This window comes from Anomaloglossus baeobatrachus, chromosome 5 (genome assembly GCF_048569485.1).
Source record: "Anomaloglossus baeobatrachus isolate aAnoBae1 chromosome 5, aAnoBae1.hap1, whole genome shotgun sequence".
NCBI lineage: Eukaryota > Metazoa > Chordata > Amphibia > Anura > Aromobatidae > Anomaloglossus > Anomaloglossus baeobatrachus.
The window spans coordinates 415,453,308-415,478,142 of record NC_134357.1 but is presented as its reverse complement, the minus strand read 5'-3'; the positions used below and the strand labels follow the sequence as shown (position 1 = coordinate 415,478,142).

Sequence of the window (24,835 nt, the reverse complement as noted above, 5' to 3'; positions counted from 1 at the left end):
CACCTCATTGTCTCAGGGAAGATCCTTCCTGCCCCCATCCTGGGCAGTAGTCACGACAGATGCGAGTCTGTCAGGGTGGGGAGCAGTGTTTCTCCACCACAGGGCTCAGGGGACGTGGACTCCGCAGGAGTCCATCCTTCAGATCAATGTTCTGGAGATCAGAGCAGTGTATCTTGCTCTACTGGCCTTCCAACAGTGGCTGGAAGGAAAGCAGATCCGAATCCAATCGGACAACTCCACAGCGGTGGCATACATCAACCACCAAGGAGGGACGCGCAGTCGGCAAGCCTTCCAAGAAGTCCGGCGCATTCTAATGTGGGTGGAGGACAGAGCATCCACCATTTCCGCGGTTCACATCCCAGGCGTAGAAAACTGGGAAGCAGACTTCCTCAGTCGCCAGGGCATGGACGCAGGGGAATGGTCCCTTCACCCGGACGTGTTTCAGGAAATCTGTCGCCGCTGGGGAGTGCCGGACGTCGACCTAATGGCATCCCGGCACAACAACAAGGTCCCGGCATTCATGGCGAGGTCGCGCGATCAAAGAGCTCTGGCGGCAGACGCCTTGGTTCAAGATTGGTCGCAGTTTCAGCTCCCATACGTGTTTCCGCCTCTGGCGCTCTTGCCCAGAGTGCTACGCAAGATCAGATCCGAGTGCAGCCGCATCATACTCGTCGCTCCAGACTGGCCGAGGAGGTCGTGGTATCCGGATCTGTGGCATCTCACGATCGGTCGACCGTGGTCACTGCCAGACCGACCAGACTTACTGTCCCAAGGGCCGTTTTTCCATCAGAATTCTGCGGCCCTGAACCTGACTGTGTGGCCATTGAGTCCTGGATCCTAGCATCTGCAGGATTATCTCAAGGAGTCGTTGCCACAATGAGACAAGCTAGAAAGTCGAATTCGGCTAAGATCTACCACAGAACGTGGAAGATTTTCTTATCCTGGTGCTCTGCTCAGGGAGTGTCTCCCTGGCCATTTGCATTGCCCAAGTTTCTTTCCTTCCTGCAATCGGGGTTAGAAAAGGGCTTGTCGCTCAGCTCCCTTAAAGGGCAAGTTTCGGCACTATCCGTGTTTTTTCAGAAGCGTCTAGCACGTCTTTCTAAGGTGCGCACGTTCCTGCAGGGGGTCTGTCATATTGTGCCCCCGTACAAGCGGCCGTTAGATCCATGGGATCTGAACAGGGTACTAGTTGCTCTCCAGAAGCCGCCCTTCGAGCCTCTGAAGGAAGTTTCCTTTTCTCGGCTGTCACAGAAAGTGGCGTTTCTTGTTGCGATCACATCGCTTCGGCGAGTGTCTGAGCTGGCAGCTCTGTCATCCAAGGCTCCTTTCCTGGTGTTCCACCAGGACAAGGTAGTGCTGCGCCCTATTCCGGAGTTTCTCCCTAAGGTCGTATCCTCTTTTCATCTTAATCAGGATATATCCTTGCCTTCTTTTTGTCCTCATCCGGTTCACCGGTATGAAAAGGACTTACGTTTGCTAGATCTGGTGAGAGCACTCAGAATCTACATTTCCCGCACGGCGCCCATGCGCCGTGCCGATGCACTTTTTGTCCTTGTCGCTGGTCCGCGCAAGGGATTGCAGGCTTCTAAAGCCACCCTGGCTCGATGGATCAAAGAACCAATTCTAGAGGCCTACCGTTCTGCGGGGCTTCCGGTTCCTTCAGGGCTAAAAGCCCACTCAACCAGAGCCGTGGGTGCGTCCTGGGCATTACGTCACCAGGCTTCGGCTCAACAGGTGTGCCAGGCAGCTACCTGGTCCAGTCTGCACACTTTCACCAAGCATTATCAGGTGCATACCTATGCTTCGGCGGATGCCAGCTTAGGTAGAAGAGTCCTGCAGGCGTCAGTGACACCCCCGTAGGGGAGGGCTGTTTTGCAGCTCTAACATGAGGTATTTCTTTACCCACCCAGGGACAGCTTTTGGACGTCCCAATCGTCTGGGTCTCCCAATAGAGCGCTGAAGAAGAAGGGAATTTTGTTACTTACCGTAAATTCCTTTTCTTCTAGCTCTTATTGGGAGACCCAGCACCCGCCCTGTTGTCCTTCGGGATGTTTTTTTGTTGTTTGCGGGTACACATGTTGTTCATGTTGAACGGTTTTTCAGTTCTCCGATGTTATTCGGAGTTAATTTGTTTAAACCAGTTATTGGCTTCCTCCTTCTTGCTTTGGCACTAAAACTGGAGAACCCGTGATACCACGGGGGGGGTATAGCCAGAGGGGGAGGGGCCTTGCACTTTTAATGTAGTGCTTTGTGTGGCCTCCAGAGGGCAGTAGCTATACCCCAATCGTCTGGGTCTCCCAATAAGAGCTAGAAGAAAAGGAATTTACGGTAAGTAACAAAATTCCCTTCTTCTCACCCAGCTCCTCCAGTGGAGGAGTCAGCTTCACGTATTTTTCTGGACCACTCTGCCTTCAGAGAGGCAGTCCAGGAACACCACACTTATCCAGATATGCGCTTCTCCAAACGGCTTAGGATACACGTTATCCCTGCCCCCTGACGTGGTCAAGGACTGGACCCAGTGTCCCAAGCGGCATCCTCCAATCTCCAGGCTTGTAGCTAGATCCATAGTTGCAGTGGGAGATGGAGCTGCACTTAAAGTTGCCACTGACAGACAGATGGATCTCTGGTCTAAATCCATCTATGAGACTGTCGGCGCACCGTTGGCTCCAGCATTCTCACCCTTGGGGCACTCCAAGCTATTTCAGCTTGTCTTACACAGATTGACACGGTTACACGTACATCTGTGCCGCAGGTGGCATCCTTAACCTCTCAAATGTCTGCATTTGTTTCTTACGCGATTCAGGTTGCCCTAGACTCTGCGAACCGTACGGCAGTAGCCTCCGCTGCTCCGTGTTTTTAAGCAGAGCCTGGTCTGCTCGTTAAGTGAATGGAAGGCAGATTCTGCTTCCAAAAAAGGTTGCTTAACCAGTTGCCTTTTTCTGCTGACCGACTGTTTGGTGAGCGTTTGGATGTAACCATTAAACAGTCCAGGGGTAGGGATTCATCCTTTCCTCAGCCCGGACACAACAAACCCCAACAGAGCAGGAGGCAGTCGTGGTTTCGGTCTTTTCGAGGCTCGGGCAGGTCCCATTTTTCCTCGTCCAATGTGGACTCAAAAGGATCAGAGGAGCTCAGATTCTTGGCGGGCTCAGTCACGCCCAAAAAAGAGACAGTCTGAAAACCCGCTTCCAAGGCGGCTTCCTCATGACTTGCGGCCTCCTCTCTCCGCATCCTCGGTCGGTAGCAGGCTCACCCGCCTTGGCGATATTTAGCTGCCATAGGTCAATGACCGTTGGGTGTGAGACATTCTGTCTCACGGGTACAGGATAGAGCTCACTTCTCGTCCTCCAACTCGATTCTTCAGAACTTCTCCACCTCCCGGCCGAGCCGCTGCTCTTCTGCAAACAGGGTGCACTCTATAGGCAGAAAGAGTGATGACCCCCGTTCCTCTTCAGGAACAAGGTCACGGTTTTTACCCCAAATTATTTGCGGTGCCTATAAGAACGGGCCGTTCCGTCCCGTTCTGGATCTAAAACTGCTCAGCAAGCTCGTGGACACCAGGCGGTTCCGGATGGAATCCCTCCGCCATGTCATCGCCTCAATGTCCCAAGGAGATTTCCTAGCATCATTAGGCATCAAGGATGCTTATCCACACGTGCCGATTGATCCAGAGCACTAGCGTTTCTACGCTTCGTTATAGGAGACGAACACCTTCTGTTCGTAGCTCTACCTTCCGGCTAGCGACAGTCCCACTGGTCTTCGCCAAGGTCAGGGCAGCAGTAGTCACAGTCCTGCACTCTCAGGGTCACTCTGTGATCCCATATTTAGACGATCTACTTGTCAAGGCACTCTCTTAGGAAACATGCCGACACTGCCCGAACGTTGCGCTGGAGACTCTCTAGAGTTTTGGGTGGATCATCAACTTTTTGAAGTCAGATCCGACCCCGACCCTATCGCTAACATATCTAGGCATGGAGTTTCATACTCTCTCAGCGATAGTGAAGCTTCCGCTAGACAAACAGCATTCACTACGGGCTGCAATCTCTTCTTTAAGAACCAGTCGCACACATTGAGACGCCTCATGCACTTCCTACGTAAGATGGTAGCAATGGAGGCAGTTCTTTTCGCGCAGTTTCATCTGCGTCCACTTCAATGTGACATTCTCCGCCAATGGGACGGGGAGTCGACCTCCCTCAACAGAGTCGTCTTTCTTTCTCAGGCGGCCAAGGAATCTCTACGGTGGTGGCTTCTTCCCACCTCATGGTCAAAAAGAAGGTCCTTCCTATCCCCATCCTGGGCGATAGTTACGACAGACGTGAGTCTATCAGGGTGGGGAGCAGTTTTTCTCCACCACAGCGCTCAGGGTACGTGGACTCACCAAGAGTCCACCCTTCAGATCAATGTTCTTGAACACAGAGCAGTGTATCTTGCCCTACAAACCTTCCAACAGCAGCTGGACAGCAAGCAAATCCGACTTCAGTCGGACAACTCCACAGCGGTGGCATACATCAACCACCAAGGAAGAACGCGCAACCGGCAAGCCTTCCAGGAAGTCCGGCAGGTTCTGATGTGGGTGGAAGACACGGCATCCACCATATCCACAGTTCACATCCCAGGCGTGGAAAACTAGGAAGCTGACTTCCTAAGTCGCCGGGGTGTGGCCGAAAGGGTATGGTCTCTTCACCCGGACGGGTTTCAGGAGATCTGGCGCCGCTGACAGAGGCCGGACGTCGATCTAATGGCGTCACGGCACAACAACAATGTGCCAGCTTCATGGCACGGTTTCACAATCATCGAGCTCTGGCGGCAGACGCCTTAGTTCAGCATTGGTCGCAGTTCCAGCTACCTTATGTGCCACCTCTGGCATTGTTGCCCAGAGTGCTGCGCTAGATCAGGACCGACTGCGGCCGCGCCATCCTCGTCGCTACAGATTGGCCGAGGATGTTGTGGTTCCCGGTTCTGTGGTGCCTCACGGTAGGCTAACCGGGGGCACTACCAGACCAATCAGACTGGCTGTCTCAAGGGCCATTCTTCCATGTGAATTCTACGGCCCTCAACCTGATAGTGTGGCATTGAGTCCTGGAACCTAGTGTCGTCAGGATTACCTCAGGACGTGGTTGCCACCATGAGACAGGCTAGCATACCAACGTCCGCCAAGATTGACCACAGGACGTGGAAGATAGTCTTATCTCGGTGCTCGGCGCAGGGTGTTTCTCCCTGGCCGGTTGCATCGTCTATGTTTCCTTCCTTCCTGCAATCTAGGTTGGAAAAAGGGTTGTCGCTCAGTTCCCTTTAGGGACAAGTCTCAGCGCTATCTGTATTTTTTCAGAAACGACTTCCTCAGGTACGCACGTTCCTACGGGGAGTTTGTCGTCTCAGCACTCCGTACAAGCGGCCGTTAGAGCCCTGGGATCTGAACAAGGTTCTAATTGCTCTCCAGATGCCGCCTTTCGAGCCTTTGAAAGAGGTCTCCCTTCCCGCTTTTCTCGGGAAGTGGCCTTCTAGTAACGGTCTCGTCTCTTAGGAGAGTTTCCGAGCTAGCAACGCTCTCATACAAATCTCCCTTCCTGGTCCTTCACCAGGACAGGGTAGTTCTGCGTCCGATTCCGGAATTTCTCCCTAAGGTGGTATCCCACTTTCATATCAATCAGGATATCACCTCACCTTCTTTGTGTCCTCGTCCAGTCCATCAATTTCAGAAGGATTTGCATCTGTTGGTTCTGGTGAGAGCACTCAGGTTCTACTTCCCGCATGGCGCTCCTGCGCCACCCGGATGCACTCTTTGTCCTTGTCGCTGGTCGGCGTAAACAGTCGCAAGCTTCTGAATCCACCCTGGCTCGGGGGATCGAGGAACCAATTCTTGAAACCTACAGTTCTACTGGGCTTCTGGTTCTCTCAAGGCTGAAGGCCCATTCTACCAGAGCCGTGGGTGCATCCTGGGCATTACGGCACCAGGCTACGGCTCAGCAGGTGTGTCAGGCACCTACCTGATTGAGTCTGCATACTTTTACCAAGCATTTTCAGGTGCATACCTACGCTTCGGCAGACGCCAGCCTAGGTAGATAAGTCCTTCAGGCGGCGATTGCCCACCTGTAGGAAAGGGCTGTTTGACGGCCCTATCACGAGGTATTCTTTTACCCACCCAGGGACTGCTTTTGGACGTCCCAATTGTCTGGGTCTCCCAATTAGGAGCGAAAAAGAAGGGAATTTTGTTTACTTACCGTAAATTCCTTTTCTTCTAGCTCCAATTGGGAGACCCAGCACCCGCCCTGTTTTCTCGGGGTTTTTCTGTTTTTTCGGGTACACATGTTGTTCATGTGGTATGGTTCAGTTCTCCGATGTTTCCTCGGATTGAATTGGTCTTTAAACCAGTTATTGGCTTTCCTCCTTCTTGCTTTGGCACTAAAACTGGTGAGCCAGTGATCCCACTGGGGGTGTATAGCCAGAAGGGGAGGGGCCTTACACTTTTTAGTGTAATTGCTTTGTGTGGCCTCCGGAGGCAATAGCTATACACCCAATTGTCTGGGTCTCCCAATTGGAGCTAGAAGAAAAGGAATTTACGGTAAGTAAACAAAATTCCCTTCTTTGTATAGTTTGCTGGAAAATACCTAGATCCTGACTACAAAGGTGTAATGTTTGTTCAGAAGCATCAGCAAGAGGAAAATGTTAGGTTTTTTTTTTTTTTGCAATTTTGGGATGATCTTTGTGAGGGCATTACAGTAATAGCGATACGATTTCAGAACTGGTCTTTCTTTGTCGCTCCATTGGGAGACCCAGACAATTGGGGTGTATAGCTTCTGCCTCCGGAGGCCACACAAAGTATTACACTTTAAAAAGTGTAACCCCTCCCCTCTGCCTATACACCCTCCCGTGGATCACGGGCTCCTCAGTTTTATGCTTTGTGTGGAAGGAGGCACACATCCACTCATGCTCCCATTTTAGTCAGCAGCAGCTGCTGATTTTATCGGTTGGAAGAAAAGAGGGCCCCCACAGGGCCCCCGGCATGCTCCCTTCTCACCCCACTAAGTCGGCGGTGCTGTTAAGGTTGAGGTACCCATTGCGGGTACAGAGGCTGGAGCCACATGCCGTTTTCCTTCACCATCCCTTAGAGGCTCTGGGAGAAGTGGGATCCTAACCGGTCATCCATTCACTGGGACCGGGCTCCCTCCGCAGCCCCTGTGGGAATCTGCCGGACAGGAGACTTTGTATCATCAGGGACAGGGCCCTGCATCTAAAGGTACTCTGTGTCCCCATGGGGACGGTGCATGGAGCGCTTGTTTCACAGACGCTGCAGCTGCTGCTGGTTTTGTGACGACCGGGACTTCCGCGCCGACCGCGCCTGTTTGTCGGCCGCGGTATTAAATTTAGTCCCCGGCTTCATGCGGCCTAGTACCATAACTCCCGCCCCCGGGCCTGCCAGTCGGGGGTAAGGGCGGGACGGTCGACCTGACGTCGGCAGTGAGGGCTGGAGCATACTTTAGGTTTCCTCCCCCCCCCACTGATCACTTGGGGCACCAGATTCCCGCACTTTACTAGTCGCCGCCCACGGCTCCCTCCTCCCCTGAGAGCTCCGGCAGCCATTTTTACAACACATTCTGCCGGTGGAGGATTTCAGGAACGAGCTCTGCAGCTCTGGGAGACCCAAGGCAGGGAATCTGGTGGACACACACCGCTTTGGGCGGTCGGTAAGCCACACCGGTCACCCGGTGCTGGTCCCCCTAGGGTGCCGAAGTGTGTGTGTGTATATATATATATATATATATATATGTATGTATGTATGTATGTATGTATGTATGTATGTATGTATGTATGTATGTATGTATGTATGTATGTATGTATATATATGTATATGTGTGTGTATATATATATATATATATATATATATATATATATATAATATATATATACACACATACACACATACACACATACACACATACACATATAATATATGTGTGTGTATATATGTATATATATATATATATATATTTTCTCTGTTCGGCCGAGTTGTTTTGCTTTTGGCTATATACCCTCAGTGATCACTCTCCTAGGAGACAACAGCATGTCGTCCACAAGGAGCAAGGGCGCTAAGGCAAAGGGTTATTTTGCAACCTGTACCTCTTGTGGGGCTATGTTACCTGCAGGTTCCACCTACCCTCACTGTGAGCAATGCTCGGCCCCAGTTGCACTTGCTCAGCCGGAGCCTCGGGCACTAGTGGGACCCTCGGCTCAGGCAGACCCGCCTGCTTCCCCTGTCCAGGTGGCAGGGACAGAGTTTGCGGTTTTTGCTGAGAAACTCTGAGTCGCTTTCACAATCCATGGCTCAGTCTATGGACAAATGGTCTGCTAAGCTACTAGAAGCCTTGCAGTCCAGATCGGTCCTTACACAGGCCCCGGGCACTGTTGGATCATCGCCTCCAGGTCCCTCTCGGTCTGCGCCGCAGCGTGCTCCCGGGGTGGCCCCTAGGTCTCACGTGGAGGACTCCGGCACGGACCACAGTCCCAGACCGGCTAAGCGGGCTCGCTGGGAATCTTCCCCGACTTCCTCACGCTGCTCGGGGTCTCAGCTTGAGGACTCTCTCTGGAGGATGAGGCGGACGTCGCAGCTCAGGGCTCTGACCCTGACGTTGCTCTCAATCTTGATACACCTGAAGGGGACGCCATAGTAAATGGCCTTATAGCGTCCATCAACCAGGTGCTAGATCTTTCTCCCCCAACTCCACCTATAGAGGAGTCGGCTTCGCAGCAGGAGAAACACCAGTTTAGGTTTCCCAAACGTACACGAAGTGTGTTTTTCGATCACTCTAACTTCAGAGATGCTGTCCAGAAGCACAGAGCATTTCCGGACAAGCGCTTTACTAAGCGCCTTAATGACACACGTTACCCCTTCCCCTCTGACGTAGTTAAGGGTTGGGCTCAATGTCCCAAGGTGGATCCTCCAGTCTCTAGACTGGCGGCTAGATCTGTAGTATCAGTTGCAGATGGCTCATCGCTCAAGGATGCCACTGACAGGCAGAGCTCCTGGTGAAATCCATCTATGAAGCCACAGGCGCGTCTTTTGCCCCGGCCTTTGCAGCCGTGTGGGCACTCCAAGCTATCTCAGCTTGTCTGTCTGAGATTAATGCGGTCACACGTACCTCTGCTCCGCAAGTTGCGTCTTTGACTTCTCAGGCGTCGGCTTTTTCGTCCTACGCCATGAACGCCGTCCTGGACTCTGCTAGCCGTACAGCGGTAGCATCCGCTAATTCGGTGGCAGTCCGCAGGGCCATGTGGCTACGCGAATGGAAGGCAGACTCTGCTTCCAAGAAGTTCTTAACCGGTTTGCCGTTTTCTGGCGACCGATTGTTTGGCGAGCGATTGGATGAAATTATTAAGGAATCCAAGGGAAAGGACTCGTCCTTACCCCAGTCCAAACCAAACAGACCTCAGCAACGGAAAATACAATCGAGGTTTCGGCCCTCAGCCAAGTCCCAATCCTCCTCGTCCAACAGGCCAGAGAAGGGCCAGAGGAACTCTTATGCGTGGCGGTCTAAGTCACGTCCCCAAAAAAACGCCGGAGGCACTGCCTCCAAGGCGGCCTCCTCATGACTTTCGGCCTCCCCAAACCGCATCCTCGGTCGGTGGCAGGCTCTCCCGCTTTGGCGACGCCTGGTGGCCACATGTCCAAGACTGATGAGTGAGAGACATTCTGTCTCACGGTTACAGGATAGAGTTCAGCTCTCGTCCTCCGACTCGTTTCTTCAGAACATCTCCGCCCCCATCTCGGGCTGTCGCACTTTTTCAGGCTGTGGGCGTCCTGAAGTCAGAAGGAGTGGTGATTCCCGTTCCCCCTCAGGAACATGGTCACGGTTTCTACTCCAGCTTGTTCGTGGTGCCAAAGAAGGACGGATCATTCCGTCCCGTTCTGGACCTCAAACTGCTCAACAGGCATGTGAGCACCAGAAGGTTTCGGATGGAATCTCTCCGCTCGGTCATCGCTTCGATGTCACAAGGAGACTTCCTAGCATCAATCGACATCAAGGATGCTTATCTCCATGTGCCGATCGCACCCGAGCATCAACGCTTCCTCCGTTTCGCCATCGGGGACGAACACCTTCAGTTCGTGGCACTGCCTTTCGGCCTGGCGACAGCCCCACGGGTCTTCACCAAGGTCATGGCATCCGTTGTGGCGGTCCTACACTCTCAGGGCCACTCGGTGATCCCTTACTTAGACGATCGCCTAGTCAGGGCACCCTCCCGGGTGGCGTGTCAACACAGCCTGACCGTCGCTCTGGAGACTCTCCAGCGGTTCGGGTGGATCATCAATTTCCCAAAGTCCAAGTTGACACCGACCCAATCACTGACTTACCTCGGGATGGAGTTTCATACTCTCTCAGCGATAGTCAAGCTACCGCTGGACAAACAGCTTTCGCTGCAGACAGGGGTGCAATCTCTTCTTCGGGGCCAGTCACACCCCTTGAGGCGCCTCATGCACTTCCTGGGGAAGATGGTGGCAGCAATGGAGGCAGTCCCCTTCGCGCAGTTTCATCTGCGCCCACTTCAATGGGACATTCTCCGCAAATGGGACAGGAGGTCGACGTCCCTCGACAGGAACGTCTCTCTTTCTCTGGCAGCCAAAACCTCTCTTCAGTGGTGGCTTCTTCCCACTTCTCTGTCGCAGGGAAAATCCTTCCTGCCCCCATCCTGGGCTGTGGTCACGACGGACACGAGTCTGTCAGGGTGGGGAGCGGTTTTTCTCCACCACAGGGCTCAGGGAACCTGGACTCCGACAGAGTCCTCCCTTCAGATCAATGTTCTGGAGATAAGGGCAGTGTATCTAGCCCTAAAGGCGTTCCATCGGTGGCTGGAGGGCAGGCAGATCCGCATACAGTCGGACAACGCCACGGCGGTCGCGTACATCAACCACCAGGGCGGCACGCGCAGCCGTCAAGCCTTCCAGGAAGTCCGGCGGATTCTGCTGTGGGCGGAGGCCACAGCCTCCACAATCTCCGCAGTTCACATCCCGGGCGTAGAAAACTGGGAAGCAGACTTTCTCAGTCGTCAGGGCATGGATGCGGGGGAATGGTCTCTTCACCCAGACGTGTTTCGAGAGATCTGTCGCCGCTGGGGAACGCCGGACGTCGATCAAATGGCGTCACGACACAACAACAAAGTCCCGGCATTCATGGCACGGTCTCAAGATCACCGAGCTCTGGCGGCGGACGCATTAGTTCAGGATTGGTCGCAGTTTCGACTGCCTTATGTATTTCCCCCTCTGGCGATGCTGCCCAGAGTGCTGCGCAAAATCAGGTCCGACTATCGTCGCGCCATTCTCGTCGCTCCAGATTGGCCGAGGCGGTCGTGGTACCCGGATCTGTGGCATCTCACGGTGGGTCAACCGTGGGCGCTCCCAGACCGCCCAGACTTGCTGTCACAAGGGCCGTTTTTCCATCTGAATTCTGTGGCCCTCAACCTGACTGTGTGGCCATTGAGTCCTGGCTCCTAGCGTCCTCAGGGTTATCTCAAGATGTCATTGACACCATGAGACAGGCCAGGAAACCAACGTCCGCCAAGATCTATCACAGGTCTTGGAGGATCTTCTTATCCTGGTGCTCTGATAATGGTTTTGCTCCCTGGCCTTTTGCCTTACCCACTTTTCTTTCATTCCTTCAATCCGGAATGGACAAGGGTTTGTCTCTCGGCTCTCTCAAGGGACAAGTATCGGCGCTATCCGTATTTTTTCAAAAGCGTCTAGCCAGGCTTCCGCAGGTCCGCACGTTCCTGCAGGGAGTTTGCCACATAGTCCCACCTTACAAGCGTCCGCTGGAACCCTGGGACCTTAACAGGGTGCTAACGGCTCTTCAGAAACCACCTTTCGAGCCACTGCGGGATGTCTCTTTATCACGTCTTTCGCAGAAGGTGGCATTTCTAGTGGCAGTTACATCGCTCCGTAGAGTGTCGGAGCTGGCAGCGCTGTCATGCAAAGCCCCCTTCCTGGTTTTTCACCAGGATAAGGTGGTTTTGCGTCCTGTTCCGGAATTTCTCCCTAAGGTGGTATCTCCTTTTCATCTCAATCAGGATATCTCCTTACCTTCATTTTGCCCTAATCCAGTTCACCAATGTGAAAAGGATTTGCACTCATTAGATCTGGTGAGAGCACTCTGGTTCTACGTGTCTCGCATGGCACCCCTGCGCCGTTCTGATGCGCTCTTTGTCCTTGTCGCTGGCCAGCGTAAGGGTTCGCAGGCTTCCAAGTCAACCTTGGCTCGGTGGATCAAGGAACCGATTCTTGAAGCCTACCGTTCTTCTGGGCTTCCGCTTCCTTTGGGGCTGAAAGCCCATTCTACCAGAGCCGTGGGTGCGTCCTGGGCATTGCGGCACCGGGCTACGGCTCAGCAGGTGTGTCAGGCAGCTACCTGGTCTAGTCTGCACACTTTCACGAAACACTATCAGGTGCATACCTATGCTTCGGCAGACGCCAGTCTAGGTAGGCGAGTCCTTCAGGCGGCCGTTGCCCACCTGTAAGAGGGGGCCGTTTCGGCTCTTTTTATTGAGGTATTCTTTTACCCACCCAGGGACTGCTTTTGGACGTCCCAATTGTCTGGGTCTCCCAATGGAGCGACAAAGAAGAAGGGAATTTTGTTTACCGTAAATTCCTTTTCTTCTAGCTCCTATTGGGAGACCCAGCACCCGCCCCTGTTCCCTTCGGGCTGTTTGTTCTTTTGTGTACACATGTTGTTCATGTTGAATCGTTTCTTTTGGTTCATGGTTTTCAGCTCTCCGAACATCCTTCGGATTGAATTTTACCTTAGACCAATTTATAAGTTTCCTCCTTCCTGCTTTTGCACCAAAACTGAGGAGCCCGTGATGCACGGGAGGGTGTATAGGCAGAGGGGAGGGGTTACACTTTTTAAAGTGTAATACTTTGTGTGGCCTCCGGAGGCAGAAGCTTTACACCCCAATTGTCTGGGTCTCCCAATAGGAGCTAGAAGAAAAGGAATTTACGGTAAGTAAACAAAATTCCCTTCTTTTCAGCTTAGAAAGTATTTTCTCAGAACTTTTTCTCCCCCTTACAGACCAGAAGACGTGCAGGCCTTGGTGAGCGGGAAGCTGGCACTCCGTTACGCTGGACGGCAGGTTGGTCATCTGCTGCATTACTGTGTGTTTGTATGGGGGGAGGGGGGGCTCTTCAATCATTCATTGTTATTAATAGCGATGAGTGGACCACTTCATGCACCAGGTCATTCAGTGTAAGGTAAATTCACACCGCTCCTGGCCACAGAACTGACCTGGACCATGGACCAACATTGCACAAAGTGATCGACTATCTCCACTATCAAAAAGTTGTCTGTTTATTAAGTGTTCGGATGGGTGGGGAACCTGTGATCGCCCCTCATAGAGACACTGAATATTGTGATGATTACATTTTCACACTACCACTCCATTCACAAAGGGAACTTTGGATCAGCGAGGGTCTCAGCAGTCAGACCCACCCCCACGGACCAAACATTTACCATCTGTTCTGGAGATAGGTGGTAAATGTTGTTTTTCAGGTAGCACTTAGTTTATATTGGTCTAATAACCTTTCACACCCGTTGACTCTACCTACTCCCTCTGTTAACTGCTGTCTGCTAATGCACGGCATTACTGTAGTCTTTCTGGGATCATGGGTATTCACTGAAATAATAGTGACCCCTTGATTTCAATAGTTTATATTGCAGGGAAAATGTAGTGAATTCCTACAACAGAGAGCTGACTATGAACACTCCCTGCCACACGTCTTAAGAGACCCGTTACGGCCTGTGCCCACGGGAGATCGTACCTGTGGACTTTTCTACAGGTATGTCCGCAGGTTCATGCAGCCGCTCCCCGGAATCCACAGCTAACCATTACTGCACATTTCATGCGGAAATATTGTGGAAAACGTGTGGAATTCGAGCATTATTCCTGCAGATTTCCCCCCCTGTATCTCCATAGTAGAAAGGCAGGAAATCCACAGAATAAATCCACAGGAATAATTGACATGCAGTTCTTTGCGGCTGCAGGACATCCGCAGCATTGAAACAGCACTTCCCAAATCCAATAGGAATGGAAGAAAAGCGATTTTGTCAGCTAAATAGGAAAGGGTTCTTTACAGTTAGGGCATTCCACAGTCTGACTGCTCTATCACAAGAGGTAGTAATGGCAGATACTATAACGGATTTTAAAAAAGGGCTGGATGATTTCCTCAGTACACAACATTATCTGTTATAAATGGCAAATGATAAAATGTAGACAGGAGAAAAAGAGTTGCTGTATATAGGGATCAACCAATGCGTTTTTGTTCAATTCAAAAAATGTATTTTATTGGTACAAAAAATTGTGCATACATAGAATCCACACAAGACAGTGAAAGGGTTAAAAACATTTAAAATATATATAATCAACGAACACCCCAATACATGGTTCCATGTCAGGAACCTGACATCGACATTCCGAATACCACTATACTAGATGTACCATGCAATAATAAATCCAGGTGAGATACAGGGCATAAATGTCATCAGTTACTGCAATCAAATACCCAATAGTACATAAAAGTATAGCATACTATCTGACACCACCATTGTTAAATACAATGTAATAATTATAGACCACCAGCAGGACAAAAAAAGACCTTATATAAAGGAAATAAGCGTACAATAGACACCGATTTAAGTAAAGTAAAACACCAGCTAACCAAAGGCGTCCGAGATGAAACACCAGGTTACATTACCACCTGCTGAGGCCCAGATTTAAAGCAGTGCAAGGTCCCAGGATCGGTGTGGATATGGGGTGTTGAATTTCGGTGTCCAGTTCCTGACATGGAGCCATGTATTGGGTGTTCGTTGATTTATACATATTTTAAATGTTTTTAACCCTTTCACTGTCTTGTGTGGATTCTATGTATGCACAAATTTTTGTACCAATAAAATAATTTTTCTTTATCGTTCCTTTGGGAGACCCAGACCATGGGTGTTTAGCTTCTGCCTCCGGAGGACATACAAAGTACTACACTCAAAAGTGTAGCTCCTCCCTCTGAGCCTATACATTCCCTGGTGAGCCAGTCACAGCCAGTTTATCGCTTTGTTTTCAGGAGGCATACATCCACACATATGATTTTTTTTTGGAAAAATATTGAAGAAGTGCGGGTCCACGTCTGGACTCTCGGCATATCCCTTCTCACCCCACTGTGTCGGTGGTGTTGTAAGGTTGATTTCCAAGGCTGGAGCCTTACATGCCATGCTCCTTCACCATCCCTCCTGGGTTCTGGATTGAAGTGGGAGCCAGCGCGGTCTCCATGCCTGGCAGGAGTCCGGTCTCCATCCACAGCCCCTTCAGGACCCTGCTGGACCGGAGCACTCATCCCCAGGGACCTGGCCCTGCGTCTCAGCAGCTAAGTACCTGAGACGTTCATATGTTGGAGGTCCCTGTCCTTTATTGTGTGGGGAGAGTGTGTTTGCTGTATTTGTTTTGGCATTTCCAGCGGGTCCTCTGGCTTTTCGCCCGAGAACCGCGCCGATGGTGCCTGCGCGTCGGCCTCGCTGCTTCGCCGGAGGCCTAGTTTCTGTTACCTGCCCTCGCATGTCACTCATGCAGGGGGACAGGCACGGCTCCGCCCGGCGGCCGTCCTGCACAGGGGAGGGACCCACTGCTTGTGCGTGACTCTCCCCCCCCCCCCCCCCCCCATCCCTGCAGGTCTCTATGGCCCTCCAGATCCCGCTTTCCTACAGGGACGCCCCTGTCCCGCCCCCTATCTTCGCTCCGGCGGCCATTTTCTTGGACAGGGTTCACTCTGCGCTGGGCCATCCTGCACTCTGCATCCCTGCTGAGGTGCTGTGCATTGGGGGTCCGGGCTTCGGGATCTGGAGGGCACACAACACCGCTTCCAGCGGTCTGGTAAGCCACAGCCGGTCTCCGGTTGTGGACCTCTGAATATACTCCCTGGGGTTCATTCTCTTTGTAGAGGCTGTTTTCCCCACTCCAGCAGCATGTCTCACACGAGGAGCAAGGCTCCAAAGCTTTATACTGCTTGCGCTGCATGTAAGCTCCTGCTGCCTGAACAGAGCACCTATCCACATTGTGATGTCTGCTCTAACTTGGAGGTGCCACAGCCTGGAGTCTCACCCCCAGTGGTCTCTCAGGCTGCTTCTGCACCTGTGGCTGAACCCCCGGCCTGGGTAGAGTCCTTCTCTAGGTCTATCTCCCAGTCATTTGCTGAGTCCATGGGACTTCTGTCCAGGACCTTGATGAATATGCATCAGCCCCCTTCACAGGGTGCCTCTAATGCTCTTGCTAAGGGTCCTTTAGGATCCCTATCCTCTGACCTCCGTCCACTGGAGCTCACAGAGGATTTATCATCAGGGCACAAACCCCGTCCTCCTAAGAGGCGCCGCAGGGTTTCCTCTCCCTCCTCATCCCGCGGCTCTGATTCAAGAGCTGACTCGCAGGATGAGGAGGATACCTTTACAGGGGGCTCTGAGGCTAACTCCATGTGCCCCATTGCTCTTTCCGAGGGTGACTCAGAACTTAGTGACTTGATTGCTTCCATTAATTCTGTACTGGATCTCAATCCGCCAGTATCAGAGGAGCAACCCTCTCTGGCAGAAAAGCACCAGTTTACCTCGCCTAAGAGAGTAAAGAGTGTGTTCTTTAACCACTCCAGTTTTCAGACCGCTATGACCAAACCCAGGGCCTGTCCTGACAGTCTTTCCAAAGCGTGGTTCTGATGACCGTTTTCCCTTTCCACCTGAGGTGGTCAAGGAGTGGGCTCACTCCCCAAAGGTAGACCCTCCGGTGTCTAGGCTTTCAGCCCGGACCGTTGTCGGTGGCTGATGGCACTTCCCTTAGGGATGCCACTGACCGTCAGATTGACCTTCTGGCCAAATCCATGTATGAAGCGGCGAGGGCCGCGTTTTCCCCAACTTTTGCAGCAGTGTGGGCCCTCAAAGCCATCTCTGCTTCTCTAGAGGAGATGCATTCCCTCACCAGGGAATCTCTGCCTGAGATGGTTGCCTTAACTTCTCAAGCTTCAGCTTTTTCTTCTTATGCCATGTCTGCCATGCTAGAGGCTTCTCACCGCACTTCGGTGGCTTCGGCTAATTCCCTCATTATTTGCAGGATCTTGTGGCTTCGAGAGTGGAAGGCAGATGCTTCTTCAAAGAAGTACCTCGCTGGGCTCCCGTTTGCTGGTTCACGGCTGTTCGGTGAACAGCTGGATGAAATTATTAAAGAGGCTACTGGCGGGAAGAGTACTTCCATGCCACAAACCAAGACCAGGAAACCTGCCCAGGGTAGGATTCAGTCGAGGTTTCGCTCCTTTCGTTCCTCCAACTGGTCGTCCTCTAAGCCCTCCGCCTCGTCCGCTAACTCAGCTAAGGACCAGAAATCCATCTGGCGCTCAAGAGCGCGTCCACAGAAGACCGCAGGAGGTCCTGCCACTAAGGCAGCCTCCTCGTGACTCTCTGCCCGCTCCAGCAACGTCCTTAGTCAGTGGCAGGCTCTCCCACTTCGGCGACGCGTGGTTTCAACAAGTCTCCGATCAGTGGGTGAGAGATATTATCTCTCACGGCTACAGGATAGAATTCTCTTCCAGCCCGAAAAACAGATTTTTTTTCTCTCAACTCCCCCCCTGCTCCAAGGCCGCCGCCTTCTCACAGGCCGTGGCAGCCTTGCAGGCCACCGGGTAATTGTACCAGTTCCCGCCCGGGAACGGTTGAGAGGTTTTTACTCAAACCTCTTCCTAGTTCCCAAAAAGGACGGTACCTTCCGGCCCATCCTGGATCTCAAGCTTCTCAACAAGCATGTTCGGGTGCGGCACTTTCGCATGGAGTCTCTGCGATCAGTCATTGCCTCAATGACCCAAGGGGATTTCCTGGCGTCCATCGACATCAGAGATGCCTATCTACATGTGCCAATTGCAGTTTCACACCAGCGTTGGCTACGCTTTGCAATAGGAGAAGATCATTTCCAATTCGTGGCTCTCCCCTTCGGGTTAGCCACGGCCTCTCGGGTATTCACCAAGGTCATGGCAGCAGTGATTGCGGTTCTGCACCTCCAGGGGTTGGCAGTGCTCTCTTACCTGGACGACCTTCTAGTCAAGGCTCCATCCAGCGCAGACTGTCAGCGGAGTGTCTCGCTCACTCTCGCCACTCTAGCCCAATTCGGGTGGCTTGTCAATCTTCCCAAATCCACTCTGACTCCGACCCAGAGTCTCACGTACCTAGGGATGCAGTTCGAGACTCTGCCGGCACTTGTGAAGTTGCCCTTAGACAAACAGCTGTCACTCCAGTTGGCGGTGAGCTCTCTCCCGAGGCCCCGCCGTTATACCCTCAGGCGTCTGATGCAGGTGCTGGGTCAAATGGTGGCGTCCATGGAGGCTGTTCCCTTTGCCCAGTTCCATCTGCGCCCCCTGCAGCTGGACATTCTCCGCTGTTGGGACAAGCGGCCTTCCTCCTTACACAAGTTAGTGGCTATGTCGCCACGGACCAACAGCTCTCTTCAGTGGTGGCTTCGGCCTCTCTCCCTGTCCCAAGGGCGCTCCTTCCTGGCCCCGTCCTGGGTGATTCTCACCACGGATGCCAGTCTATCCGGCTGGGGAGCGGTATGTCTCCACCACAGAGCACAGGGCACTTGGACTCCGTCCGAGTCAGCCCTTTCAATCAATGTGCTGGAAACCAGAGCCGTGTTTCTAGCTCTCTTAGCATTTCACCACCTGCTGGCGGGCAGGCACATTCGAGTCCAGTCAGACAACGCGACAGCGGTTGCCTACATCAACCATCAAGGCGGGACACGCAGCCGCCTGACAATGATGGAGGTACAACGCATTCTTCAATGGGTGGAGGACTCCAGGTCCACCATATCCGCAGTCCACATCCCAGGCGTGGACAACTGGGAGGCAGATTATCTCAGCCGTCAAAGCGTGGACGGTGGCGAGTGGTCCCTGCACCCGGCAGTATTTCAGTCAATCTGCCGCAAATGGGGCACTCCGGACGTGGACCTAATGGCATCCCGTCACAACAACAAAGTTCCTGTTTACATGGCTCGCTCCCACGATCCTCAGGCCTTCGCCGCGGACGCTCTGGTTCAGGACTGGTCCCAGTTTCGTCTGTCCTACGTGTTTCCCCCTCTAGCTCTCTTGCCCAGAGTCCTGCGCAAGATCAGAATGGAGGGTCGTCGAGTCATCCTCATTGCACCGGACTGGCCCAGGCGAGCTTGGTATCCGGACCTGCTCCAACTGTCCGTAGAGATGCCGTGGCATCTTCCGGACCGTCCAGACCTTCTCTTGCAAGGTCCGTTTTTCCACCCGAATTCTGCGGCCCTCAGATTGACGGCGTGGCTCTTGAGTCCTGGATTTTGACGGCTTCTGGTATTCCTCCTGAAGTCATCTCCACTATGACTCGGGCCCGTAAGTCTTCCTCCGCTAAGATCTATCACAGGACTTGGAAGATTTTCCTGCCCTGGTGTCGCTCTACCGGCCATCCTCCTTGGCCATTCTCCTTGCCGACCCTTCTGTCTCTTCTACAGTCCGGTCTGCAGCTAGGACTGTCCCTCAACTCTCTCAAGGGTCAAGTTTCGGCTCTGTCAGTTCTGTTCCAGCGGCGTCTTGCTCGGCTGGCTCAGGTCTGCACCTTCATGCAGGGCGCGTCTCACATCATTCCTCCTTACCAGCGGCCCTTGGACCCCTGGGACCTTAACTTGGTTCTCACGGTTTTGCAGAAACATCCCTTTGAGCCTCTTAGGGAGGTTTCTTTGTACCGTCTTTCACAGAAAGTGGCCTTTCTGGTTGCCATAACTTCTCTCAGGAGAGTCTCTGATTTGGCTGTGCTCTCCTCTGAGTCACCTTTTTTTAGTCTTTCATCAAGGCAAGGTGGTTCTCCGTCCGACTCCGGACTTTCTTCCTAAGGTGGTCTCTCCCTTCCACCTTAACCAGGACATTACCCTACCTTCCTTCTGTCCGGCCCCTATTCATCGCTTTGAAAAATCTCTACATACTCTAGATCTGGTGCGTGCTCTCCGGATCTATGTGTCTCGCACCGCTGCGCTTAGGCGGTGCACCTCTCTTTTTGTGCTAACCACAGGTCGGCGCAAGGGCCTCCCTGCTTCTAAGCCGACCTTAGCCCGTTGGATTAGGTCGACCATTTCGGACGCCTACCAGAGTACGCAGGCGCCTCCCCCGCTGGGGATCAAAGCACACTCGACCAGAGCGGTCGGTGCCTCTTGGGCTTTTAGGCACCAGGCTACGGCTCAACAAGTCTGTCAGGCTGCCACTTGGGCTAGCCTGCATACCTTCTCGAAGCACTACTAAGTGCATGCTCATGCTTCGGCAGATGCGAGCTTGGGCAGACGCATCCTTCAGGCGGCGGTCGCCCATTTGTGAAGTTAGGTTCTGCCTACTTCTTAGTTTTTCTGTTTATTTCCCACCCATGGACTGCTTTGGAACGTCCCAAGGTCTGGGTCTCCCAAAGGAACGATAAAGAAAAAGAGAATTTTGTTTACTTACCGTAAATTCTTTTTCTTATAGTTCTGTCTTGGGAGACCCAGCACCCTCCCTGTTGCCTGTTGGCAATTTCCTTGTTCCGCGTGTTTTCACCGGCTGTTGTCGTGGACAGTCTCCGGTTGTTCCGGCTCTTGCTCTGTTCTACTTGTGGGTGGCTATTCTTCTTCAGCTTTTGCACTAAACTGGCTGTGACTGGCTCCCAGGGGGTGTATAGGCTCAGAGGGAGGAGCTACACTTTGTGTGTCCTCCGGAGGCAGAAGCTAAACACCCAAGGTCTGGGTCTCCCAAGACGGAACTATAAGAAAAGGAATTTACGGTAAGTAAACAAAATTCTCTTTTTTTTTTAATTGAACAAAAACGCATTGGTTGATCCCTATATACAGCAACTCTTCTTCTCCTGTCTTAATTTGCCCTAATTTTGCTGATGGTGATCCCAATAGCAGAAAGGTGCCCCCTTATTCTATAAAAAATGATAAAATGTAGAACTGGTGGAGGAAGGTTGAACTAGATGGACCTAGGTCTTTTTTCAACCTAATTAACTATGTAACATAGGGAGTGTCTGTACTTGCGCAAACCTGCGGATTTATCTAGAAAATCCGCAGGTTTATAGCAGCAAAATCCGCAGGTATTTTCTCCCGTGGGCACAAGGCCTAAGAGGGGCCTTTCAAGCTAATCCACCCCAGAAGAGTTTGCCTTCTCTCGCCCCTTTTCGATCAGCTGTTCTATGTGACAATACTCACATCTGTCATCTGTATACCACTTTATTCTGTGGCTGTCCTGAAACTTAAAAGTAAAGGTATGACGTTGTCTTCCAGACAGAAGCACTGAAGTGTGTGGCCCAGGCCAGCAAGAACCGCTCCCTTGCCAATTTTGAGAAGGTAAGAGCCGTCATTGTGTGTAAACACTTGCATGAGCAGTGATGTTCTCCCTGAGATCACTTCTGTGGCCATAATTGCTGTAGAATTCAGATTTATCTTGTAAATCCTGCAGGCACTGACAGACTACAAGGCAGAGTTGCGGGAGGACCCCATTATTAGCACTCACCTGGCTAAACTCTATGACAACTTGTTGGAACAGAACCTTATTCGAGTCATTGAGCCTTTCTCTAGGGTACAGGTAAGTGTTGGGGAGACAGTAAAGCTTGATGTGTTTACTATGGACAAATCTGCTAGTATTTTGTGAATTTAGCACAGGGGTTAGCAAGAACCAGAAGCATAACGCACCTTATTTTGGAGAAACTATGATTAAATCCAACCTGTTCTACCACATTCTCCAATGGCTGATGTCTGGGGACTGACGGCCAGTTAATCTGTGTCAGTGACAAATGTTAGGTTGATTTAATTTGTGCATCAAACAGAATTAGGATCTATGTCATGGCCACAGAACCCAGACCACACGTGATACCATATTGTTTTATAGAGATATCACTTCAGTTCTGGGTGCTGCCACAGTAGTGTCTGTACTTCAGGGGTCTAAAGCCAACCACATGCTGCCATTTGTTTAGACTTCCGTGTATTGATATCCTGTATACATTGATTACCGTTAACTAGTGGGTTATAATATTAATATATTCTTGGTACTTGGCAGCATCAAGTATGCACATTGTAAGGTTTGATGGCATGTCGCACTGGACACAAAGCAAGGTTTCATGGTGATTTGCACTGGGCACATAGCATTGTCTGATGGAGCGTTGCACTGGGCACATAGTAAGGTCTGATGGTGCATTGTACTGGGCACATAGCATGGTCTAGTGGCGCGTTGCACTGGGCACATGGCATGTTCTGGTGGGCGCGTTGCACTGGGCACATGGCATGGTCTGGTGGCGCGTTGCACTGGGCACATGGCATGGTCTGGTGGCGCGTTGCACTGGGCACATGGCATGGTCTGGTGGCGCGTTGCACTGGGCACATGGCATGGTCTGGTGGCGCGTTGCACTGGGCACATGGCATGGTCTGGTGGCGCGTTGCACTGGGCACATGGCATGGTCTGGTGGCGCGTTGCACTGGGCACATGGCATGGTCTGGTGGCGCGTTGCACTGGGCCCATGGCATGGTCTGGTGGCGCGTTGCACTGGGCACATGGCATGGTCTGGTGGCGCGTTGCACTGGGCACATGGCATGGTCTGGGTGGTGCGTTGCACTGGGCCCATGGCATGGTCTGGTGGCGCGTTGCACTGGGCCCATGGCATGGTCTGGTGGCGCGTTGCACTGGGCCCATGGCATGGTGTGGTGGCGCGTTGCACTGGGCCCATGGCATGGTGTGGTGGCGCGTTGCACTGGGCCCATGGCATGGTGTGGTGGCGCGTTGCACTGGGCCCATGGCATGGTCTGGTGGCGCGTTGCACTGGGCCCATGGCATGGTGTGGTGGCGCGTTGCACTGGGCCCATGGCATGGTGTGGTGGCGCGTTGCACTGGGCACATGGCATGGTGTGGTGGCGCGTTGCACTGGGCACATGGTGTGGTGGCACGTTGCACATGGCATCATCTGGTGGCACGTTGCACTGGGCACGAGTTAGAATTGAATTAACTGTCAAGTTATAGACATCAGTAACACAGAGATCGGTTGCCTCCTCGTGCTATTAGCATAGTTTTAGGCTCCCTTCTAACCAAAAAGAGATGGTTTCTTCATAGAATGTCACTGTGTGATCTGTTGCTACCTAAACTTTGTGTGTAACTTTTGCTTTGGTTTTCCTTGTAGATTGATCACATATCCAGTCTCATCAAACTGTCAAAGGTAAGAAATGTTTGCCAGCTCTGATCACTAAAAGCGTTTTATATCACTACATGCTTATTCAATTAATACTACTGATCATGCTGCCCTAACAAGAAGGCGAATGAAATGTATACCAACTCCCTCGTTACCAAATGCTATTAACAATCCAGGCAATGGAGAAGAAACTCTCCAGCTTCTCCCAACTTGCCTTGGTTGACAGTTCCTTCCCTATTTTTGCATGTCAAGTTGAGCTTGTGATGAGAACTGGGAAGGAGACGCTTACCTGTTTTCTTTTCCCTAGCTCACATTATGGACTCGATCGAGTATCCTTTTGCTCAGGAGCCATGCTTTAGTCCTCACCCTGCATGTTTTGCAGTGGTTTTTCAGTCACTAAACATGCGGGGATTGCCTGCCAATCATGGTAATGCTGGAGCCATGTTGGTTACTGCATTAGGCCAGCTTCTCACTTGCGATTTTCTCGCAGTAGTGCAATGCGAGAAAATCTCGCATTGCACTCGGACACATGTTAGTGAATGATTCAGCTCTCATCTGCGTTGTTGTGTTTTTTTTTTTTTTTTGTTTTTTTTCTCAGTCCAAATCGGACTGAGAAAATCGCAGCATGCTGCGTTTTGGCGAGTTTCTCCTGCGAGTCTCTCCAATGCAAGTCTATGGGAGCGTGTAAATAATCGGATGTCACTGGACGGGCACTCACACCATCCTAGTGACATCCGATTTTCTAAACACATTTCTCTCATGTTTCCTAAAACACTGGAAACGCGTGAGGTCTCACAATGTCTGTCAATTTCTATTCTCTGTCAGTCGGTCTCCCTCTCGGTCTCTATTCTCTGTCGATCGGTCTGTCGGTCACTATCTCTGTCCCTCTCTCTCTGTCCATGTCGGTCTATCCCTTCCCCCCCCCCCACCCACCCACTTTCATACTCACCGATTCCGATTACCAGCGTGGCGCTGCACGGTGTTCACACTGCTCCGGCGGCTTCTCCTCTTTTGAAAAGCCGGCCGCCCGTTATTCAATCTCGTATTCCCTGCTGTCCCCGCCCACCGGCGCCTATGATTGGTTGCAGTCAGACACGCCCCCACGCTGAGTGACAGCTTTCTCACTGCAACCAATCACAGCAGCCGCTGGGCGTGTCTATGCTGTGCAGTAAAATAAATAAATCCCCCCCCCAATTTTAATACCAGCCAGATAAAGCCATACGGCTGAAGGCTGGGGGGGTATTCTCAGGATGTGGAGCTCAATGTTATGGGGAGCCCCCCAGTCCTAACAATATCAGCCAGCAGCCGCCCAGAATGGCCGCATCTATTGGATGCGACTGTTCTGGGACTGTACCCGGCTCTTCCCGATTTGCCCTGTTGCGTTGGCAATCGGGGGGTAACAAGAAGTTAATGGCAGCCCATAGCTGCCACTAAATCCTAGATTAATCATTGCAGGCGTCTGAGACACCCCCCAATGATTAACCTGTAAATTAAAGTTTTCTTTATCGTTCCTATGGGAGACCCAGACCATGGGTGTATAGCTTCTGCCTCCGGAGGACACACAAAGTACTACGCTCAAAAGTGTAGCTCTTCCCTCCGAGCTTATACACCCCCCTGGAGAACCAGATCTA

At 52.1% G+C, this 24,835-nt stretch overlaps 1 protein-coding gene across 1 annotated transcript in view; it reads left to right on the top strand.

Annotated features, from left to right (window-relative positions):
* PSMD11 (proteasome 26S subunit, non-ATPase 11) overlaps positions 1–24,835 on the top strand; it is a 93,535-nt gene that overhangs the window by 25,563 nt on the left and 43,137 nt on the right. The window contains exons 8-11 of the mRNA XM_075350267.1: positions 13,056–13,116; positions 21,313–21,375; positions 21,488–21,613; positions 23,196–23,231. Coding sequence (XP_075206382.1) covers positions 13,056–13,116; positions 21,313–21,375; positions 21,488–21,613; positions 23,196–23,231 — 286 coding nt within the window. The remainder of the gene's footprint in view (positions 1–13,055; positions 13,117–21,312; positions 21,376–21,487; positions 21,614–23,195; positions 23,232–24,835) is intronic.